Below are 8,683 nucleotides of genomic sequence, written 5' to 3' on the forward strand. Positions count from 1 at the left end.
AATCAATGTCTGGAATACTTTGTTTGTCGAATGTTTTCACTGCCAACTTGGACAGCTCATTTCCTCTTAAATTATAGACTTGTCCTTATCTTTTAATAGACTTTTCTTTTCCTCTCGCCACCGTTCCACTTCATGTGTGGAAACTTGAATTATGAATAACACTCTAAGAACTCGTCTCTCGGTCTGCTGCTCTGTCCATTACTCCTCCTCGTCTTTGTCGCCGTTGCAGTTTTAAGTGTTTACGCTACTCTGCTTGGCATTTAAAGCACCTATTCATTTTCTTTCTCTTTCTTTTTAAGTATAAAGTTCTAAGGTTGCTTTTCTCTTTCTTATGATTGCCAAGAAAATAGAAAAATACTACTTGGAAAGTCAAAAGAAAGAAGGAAAAGTCAAGACTTCCCAAAATTGCCATTATCATAATTATGATTATTATCTACATTATATTGCCGTTTAGAAAGCAGCGTGTCTGAGAGTCTAGAGCTATGTAAACATGCTGCTGTGCAGTTACGTTTGCCACTTCACTCACAGAGTTTGAACATTTGAGTTACGTACTGCACTGTTTTTCACCACTGTGATAGCCAGTCCTGTCCTAATAATAAGTGTGCATGTATGTATAATTGTACTTTGTATGGAGTGGTTTGACACTGAGAAATACAAGTTAGTTATCTTAGTTTTAGACAAAAAGGAGCAACAGCTTAATATCAGGTTATATATTTTGCAACACAGGCATTAAGTGTGATGCGCATCCTATTCAATTAAATATATTTATCAGTGATGTCAATAGATTAAAAAAATTAACTAATTGGTCTCACAATTTTCTGTAATTAATCGCGATTAATCGCAATTACTTGATCAATAGCCTGGCTGTAATGACATTTTTTCAACTTTATATTTAAGCTTGTAACTGACATTTATGCAGTTACAATATACTAATAGGGAAGTATACACTAATATATATATTAGTGCGGTCAAACAATTCAAATGTTTATGCAGACTGATCACAGGGGAACTGTGGATTAATTTGGATTAATGATTAAACATCATTTATTTTTATTCTATATTAATCACGTTTCATTTTGCATGAGCAAACAGACTCGAGGAAAAAGGGCAAATATCCGCACTTAACGTGTTGAACATTCATGTAAAACCCTGTAAACATGTATCCTCTCTCTCTGCCTCTCTTGGGGAGGCTTCAAGTGCTTGAACGAGGAACCAAAGCTGTGTAAAGTTCTCAGTGATGTTAACAGGTCTGCAGTTTGGTCGACTTGCTGAGGCCCCGATGCTCCGTGAGTGGTTTGTCCAAGCTGGGTGAGGCGTTAGCCAAAGTGCTAGCAGCATCCTGGCTAACGTGTGCTTCGAGTCAACGTGATTAAGCTGGAAGCGCTTCGGTGAAAACAGAATTCCTTCTTGCACAACGTGCAAAATACCTTATGTGGGTCGACTGTTCCCTCTTATTTTTTTAATGCTCAAATTCCCCACAGAGAGGGCCGAAGTGCGTTTATCATCTTCCACATTGAGTTGGTTGGTTCAGCTGCCCGTCGCTACAGACCAGCTGCCCCCTGCGCATGTGCGAAGGTGACTCTACTTGGACAAACTGCCCGAAATGCGTTTATAGAAACATTGCAGGGATTTTGAGTCACTCTGCACTGCAGGTGTGTTAAAAATTGTAATCCCGTTGCCCGTGATGGCGGATTAATATTAACACGTTGATTTTGACAGCACTAATATTTATATAATCACAACAACAGTTGCCTCGAGGCACTTATATTGTAAGGCAAAGACCCCACAATAATAATAACTACGTTCTAATCCTGTAATCGTAGCAAGAAAACAGAGACGCGGGTTTACCATCGTTCATATTATCCTGACAGGGATGATGGATTTTCTGCTGCATGTTTGTCTCAGTGAGCCCACCTGGGTATGCGTGTATACTTCCTGCACGCTCTCGATCAAAGAAAGCTGCCTTCTAATCCTTCTCTTCTCTTCTTCTAGGTACTACTGTTGTTGTGTATAGCAGACTGGATGGTGCACTCAATATGGAGGAGCGGCAAAGACCCAGACAGTTTCTCCATCCCTTACCTGACAGCGCTAGGGGACTTGTTGGGCACCGCCCTGCTGGCACTCAGCTTTCACTTCCTGTGGCTCATAGGAGATCAGGACAGCGACGTGGGCGACTAAAAGCGTGCCACTTCTCCGTCTCTAATGCCCTTAAAAGCCTTGTTGTACTGGCGGTGCTCCCTGTTGCTGGTCAGCACATTCCTTAACTTCACATCCTGGATGAAACTTTTAATCTACACGATGGTTTAAAAATTGTTCCTGTTTATTTCTACATGCAAACCACATCGTACTCGTTAAATTTCTGTTTTTGTGTAGCGATTGTGACCTGCATCATTTGCACCAAAGCACTGCTGGTCTTGTTCACTGGAGCAGGAAATCACCAGCCATCGCCCACAAACCTGAAGAAACCTTAACTGGTGGACTCTGCAGCCCAGCATCAGTCAGAGGTCTTCAGTGAAAAATTAAAAACATGTCTTATATGTGGAATATATTTTGGGGATTGTGTCTGCCACCATGTCTAGTAAGATCAACAAGTGAAGCCTGGAGTGACTGTTAGCAGATGAACTTGTGACTGCTACAGACTCGAGAACAGCTCGAGTCTGTACTGATGGTACGAAACGTTTACCTGTGTACTTTTGTTTTTATTTGTTTCATGGTTTGTGTTGGATTTCTCTGTTCTCTGCATATTTAAGGGACGTTCCTCTCCTGTTGTACCCGCGTTCTGTGCACCAATCAGCTGTGGGCTGGACATCTGGGGCCGCCTTATGGTGTGTGGCCTTTTCAGCAAAAATGTAAGGTTGTGTGGTTTGTTTTCAGAGGGCGTCCCCGTGGATCCCACTCTTTCTGATCGGTCTTGTGGAGAGCCACTGGTGTCACTTTTTTTACTTTCTGTGTTCTCAGTGTTTGTGGATCGGGGACCAAAACGTCTGCTCAGCATTGATGTACCCGTCTTTGTTTGAATTTAAGTTTTAAACCAAGAATCATCTTCTTAAAGATGCTTGTGTTGGAAGGTGAACAGGGGTCAAAACAGATTATGCCACATTGCTGATAGTGGACCTTTGATTAAGTCCTGACCCACAAGCTTAACAGCCACAACCTACCTGGAGCAGTACTTGGTGGGGGTGGAGGTGTTGGTGGGTTCTGGTCTTTTCTTTTGTTACTATTCCAACACCTATACTCACAAGACTAAAGTGACAGGAAAGGATCAGGTGTTGTATAATCTAAGATGTACATGTTTGGTCATGTTGCAGCTGGCTACTTTCAGGGTTAATGTTAAGTTACTCTGTGAGATTACCAGTAACATACCTGTCTTAGTCTGTTTACGTTGTAGACTTCAGTTGGCTGAGATAACATTACATTTACCAAACATATTTAGACCTCACACCGGAAACCTGACAACTGTAAACTGGAAGCCTCAGAAGCTCTGCATAACATTACATACGAGCACTTTAACGCCCTGTGCAGGGACGTTCAGATGGTTAGTACACGTGCACATGCGTCATGTTTCAAACGAGCGAGCAGAGAAGCACAGACGTTACTATAATTAGCCTGCGAGTGCACAGGGACACTTTTAATGATACAGCCAGTTTTGAACTAAGTATCAGGAGGTATAAACAGCTTGTCTGACATTCATAGATTCAGGATTAATAGTTAATGTTTCAGAGAGCAGGGAGGGTATTTCTTATGTTGTACATCACTCTTTACTGTCACAATGTCACGTAAACCTTGGTAACCCACAATGCCAACCACCACACAGCTCCGCCTCCCAGATCAGATCTTGTGCCTGTGTCAGTGCGCCCTCTGACCTCTGTTTGACCTCTCTTCCTCGTGTATGATCACTCTGATGCTGTTTACAATTCCACTGTTTGGAATTTTCCTTCATTTTCCTTCAAAGACCAGCCTGTCCCCGCAGGAACCTGGCAAATGTGGGATCACGGAGCGTTCTCATTACAAGGTCCCCATGAGCTCTGTCACCACTGTCTCATAAACAGTCCAGACCGACACGGCGGGTACAGAGTCACGGGTTCAACTACAACAACCGTTTTCTTTGTTGGGAGCCTCACTGCTCCACCTCGGGGCGAACCCAGAGCAGCCTGAACGTTCGTAGCACCTGTACAAAAATATGAAATACTTTCATTTGGGTGTATTTTGGGTCACTTTAAATAAAATCATCAAATTTTAGGCTAAAAAAAGAGATTTTTTTTCATCCTGTCAATTATGACCCAGAATTAATTTCTGCTTTTTGTTTGTGAGACGAGGTTTGTGAAACAGAGTGGGACCACTGGCCTTCCACGGCGGATGATCACATGCTGTTTACACGATGAATCATCAGTTCTCAGATTGAACAGCAGATTTCACCTTGAAAAGATTCTTTTTTCCGAATGTATTGTTTCATTATTCAGAGAGCAGTGATTCAGCTGAGTCAGCCTGATGTGAAATCATTCCCTGTAGCTCCTCCGGGAATGAGATGGGAGATTAAACCCACCAGTTGAAGTTATCCGATGTGCGTATGTGAACGTAGCCAGTGGTTCTCTTTAAACCCAAAATGTGCCTCTCGAGATTTACTGGTTGACGAGGTATTTTTCACTCTGTCACACCATTAATGCAACTTTCTTTCTCCTGTATTGTAACACTGTGCAATGATCTTCTTTTGTACTCTCGCAGTTTCTGAAGAGTTTCATTCCAGAACAGCATATCCACCATCCTAATTGTGGGAAACTACATGCAGATATCAGACGCGTTCTCGGATTGGGGCTGTTTTTTGGAATGAAACCCTTTGTTTAGGTTTGTGGCTCATATGGGCCAGAAATGATTCAAAAATAATAAATATCCTTGATTTGAAAAGCAGTTTATTTCTGGGTGTTTTTGTTGAAGCCATCGTATCAATCAGACTTCATTTTTGAAGTCAGCTTGAGTGAATGAATGAATGACAGCTTTATTTGTCGCAAGCAGGTTGCCCTGCAGCGAGATGGTAACCCCCCCCCCGACCTTACACACATAACACAGACATCACATGGGATTACAAGTCGGAGATCGGTAGAGTATCTTGTATGTCTGAATATGCAGAGAAGAAGAAGAAGAGGCACATGTGACATCCCCCTTTTTATGTGAGCGAAGCACAATTTAACAGGTTGAGCTTCTTTGCAGCTTACTCCTTTTCATTAGCATCATTGGCTGAGGCTCTCCAGAGAGCAGAAAACAGAGATTCATTTATATGGTCTGCACCAGTTTAATCCCATCAAGACCATCAGGCAGGAAACCCAGCATGATCATATGTGGGTCCTTATTACAACCAAAGAAAACACAGGCAGTGTGAATGTGAGAATATTTGACAGTTACTATTTGGGTGTGCCGTGTGTCACTTCAGTTTTCCTGAAATCTCTTTAATCCTGTTTGATGATGATTAAAAGCATGATGCCAACTGTTGGGTTTCTTTTCTGTGTGACTGAAACAACAAAACAATGTTTTTTCAGAAGCGGGAACAGAATTTACTCGCTGGAGCCGAGAAGCGACTGTACCTCAGCGAACTGATAAGAAAACAAGCAGCTCCTGAGAAAACAGTTCCTCTAACATGATGGCAGCGAGAAATAAGATGCAGCTTGAATGTCGATTGTCACAATACATGCATTTCTTGGAAGCAGGAGAACAGAGCATCAAAAGAAAAGGCGGGGTGGAGGGGGGCTGCTGATCCTCTGCGTGGCCTGAATTCCAAGTCTGGGATGTATAACTGATGGATTTCCCATATCTCTTTGAACTTGGTGAGGAGCATCCCAGCAGTCTTCACAACTTTCCAGGATTGTCAAGTAGATTTTCTTGCCCTTCATGTGATCAAGCTCAGAAGCAGCAGATATAGATTATTTATGTTTATGGATTTTCTTTTGCTGGCTGAGAGGATTAGATCAGATGTACTTTAGATGAGGGGTTTGCATCGACTAACAGCACAAGCACACAAAGAAAGGCTCGTTATGCCAGTCATGCATCAGGGTGTATTGTTGAATTATCTACGGGCAAAGCTTTGATTCATATGCAGTTTAACAACGCACCTCTGTGAGAGTCTACATTGTTCCTTTTTAACAAGGTCGACTGGGACATTTTGCTAGCTTAATAAACTGAATGGTTATAGCTTGTGGCTATGTACACCTTCTGCAGGCTGCTAGTTGAGCAACATTGACCCAGCAATAAAGCCTCCAGCCCCACCGCGCTCTTTCAGTCAACCCACAATACTCTGTTAGCTTGGAGTGTGTTAGTATGAAGTGTGGCATGGCTGGCAGCCTGCGTGTGAATCACTGAGCTGCTACCTGGGGTTGTCAGGGAAACAATAGATGCTTCATACACACCATAATTGGAAACACATTTTTCCAGAGGCCTGTGCGTCCTGCTGTGAGGTGACTGTTGAGGGGCAGCTCACATCACAGGTCATTATTATGTATTTTCACTCTGCCTTCTTTGGCCAGCTAGATTGTTTTGGTAAAAACTGCCTAACTTTTGGAAACGGCCACTTTGAAATTTACTTTTTCATTTCACTGTGTGAAATTTAATGTAGGAGCCATTTCCTGTCTACTGAACTACAGCCACTGTGTAACTCTGTAGAATAAAGCGCGCCTCTACCTGTGATGGGGAGCTCATTATAGTGACATTAGAACAGGATGTAAAAAATTCCCGTTTCAGCTTCTTTTGTTTGGTGGGTGAGGATAAAACTCCAGATAAAAACTGTAAACTTGTGTCAAATCAAGTTACAAGTGCAGATCCATCTGCTTTGGCAACTTCTTGGGAGCAGCCAAACGTAGCTAATATTTATCTTTTTTATTTATTGAGTAACTGTGATGTGATGTATAGAAAAAGACCTCAGTTTGGTACGTGACTCTTGTTTCACTATATTCCCGGGTACAGGAGACATTTCTATAGATCATATCTGCAGAAGCTGGCACACACCAAGGCAAGCCGGAAGATTTTGGACAGTCTTTGCATCGTGAAGCAAAACTGCTGAGACCATGACAACAACCACACCCTTGTATTATGTGGTCTGCATAACTGTATATGTTTATGCAAAATCACCTCTTTGCAAAGCTGTTCAGCTCCTAAAGCGCTCAGGTCATGCAGGAGTGGCCTGCAGCACATTTTTGAACCAGTTATTTAAACTCTCTTTAAGAGGGGAAACAAATAAACAACATTTGAATTTTTCTCTGAACTTCTGACAGATTATTATTGTTCATTCATACATATTACGATAAATGAGAGTTCCTGGGAAAAGCAGAAGGCAGTACGATGGCTTTAATTTCAGACTTAAATTAGAGACCTGCAGCATCTTTATCATCTTAGATCAGTTATTATAAACTGTTTAGATGTCTTTAAATGATTTGTCATCAACTTACACAAACCCAATTTTAGAGGTTCGCAAAAAATCTCTCAGACAAAAGCACGAGTCCTTATCCTGTTGGATGACTTACTTATTTGTGCAAATAACAAATAGTCTCCCAAATACAGTGCAACCCCAAAGTGGGGAATTACAACACTTTGTGTGTGTTTGTGCATAGGGCGATCGTGGCTCAAGAGTTGGGTGTTCGTCTTGTAATTGGAAGGTTGCCGGTTCGAGCCCCGGCTCGGACAGTCTCGGTCGTTGTGTCCTTGGGCAAGACACTTCACCTACCGCCTGCTGGTGGTGACCAGAGGGGCCGGTGGCGCGATATGGCAGCCTCGCTTCTGTCAGTCTGCCCCAGGGCAGCTGTGGCTACAACTGTAGCTGCCTCCACCAGTGTGTGAATGTGAGAGTGAATGAATAGCGCTTTGAGGGGTTCTGAAAAGTGCTATATAAATGCAGTCCATTATTATTTATCATTTTTACTTTGTAGCAAATAAACAAATTGTTTCTTTTTTTCTGGCTTCATGAACTAATAAATGTCTAACATCTTGCACACGTCCTGCTTTTATTTATTACAAAGTGAGAATAACATCATCTGTTGGTGGTAGAGTGGATGTTTATGTGTAAGGAAGAGACTCCCTTACTAATATTATTTATTATAACTTGTACAGCACTTTACAGCACACTTTATGTAGCATCGCACATCAATAACATTTGCACACAAGAGGTTTAATTATTTATTGAATATTTGAGTATTTTAATAGTTAGCAGGGAGCCTTTTGTTCCAGGTCCTGCACAGCTGCTCCTCATCAAGAGGTGTGGTGGTTTTCTGTGAGGGGGAATGAACTGTTACTGGGAGCGAATGAGGTCTACCAGGAAAATGTGCAAAGTCCAGAGGTAAAGCTAATGCAAAGAAGTAGCTGCTGAGATGTCATTACTCACCTGTCTTTTCTGTCCTCTCCAGGGTGTTTGGGCAAATATTTCCCCGAGGGTCCGAACATCATTGAAAAGTACCGGGAGAGGCCATGGGCTAAGGGAGTGTGGGGAGCAGAGATGCGTTACTGTAACGCGTTACTTAGTAGGAGAGAGTATGAGCGTGCAGCGTTTAAAGCGTGGAAGTTCTGACCTTACTTTGAGTTTGATTCTGTAAAAAGTGACAAAAACGTAGGAGGAAAACTTGGTTTTACAGCGAAAAAAAAAAAACAAGCACCGAGTAGCTGCCGCTGGAATGTGAAACTGCCGGATCCTTCCACTGAGCGCTGCGGC

The 8,683-nt window shown here is 42.3% G+C and overlaps 1 protein-coding gene across 3 annotated transcripts in view; it reads left to right on the forward strand.

Annotated features, from left to right (window-relative positions):
- slc41a2b (solute carrier family 41 member 2b) overlaps positions 1–4,905 on the forward strand; it is a 43,484-nt gene extending 38,579 nt beyond the window's left edge. For all 3 annotated transcript variants that reach the window (XM_084909436.1, XM_084909433.1, XM_084909437.1), the window contains exon 11: positions 1,993–4,905. In XM_084909436.1, coding sequence (XP_084765562.1) covers positions 1,993–2,178 — 186 coding nt within the window. In that variant the 3' untranslated portion in view covers positions 2,179–4,905. The remainder of the gene's footprint in view (positions 1–1,992) is intronic.
- Positions 4,906–8,683: the final 3,778 nt, after the last annotated feature.

This window comes from Perissodus microlepis, chromosome 17, assembly GCF_051167445.1.
Source record: "Perissodus microlepis isolate ML-2025 ecotype Zambia chromosome 17, ASM5116744v1, whole genome shotgun sequence".
Classification (NCBI taxonomy): Eukaryota; Metazoa; Chordata; class Actinopteri; order Cichliformes; family Cichlidae; genus Perissodus; species Perissodus microlepis.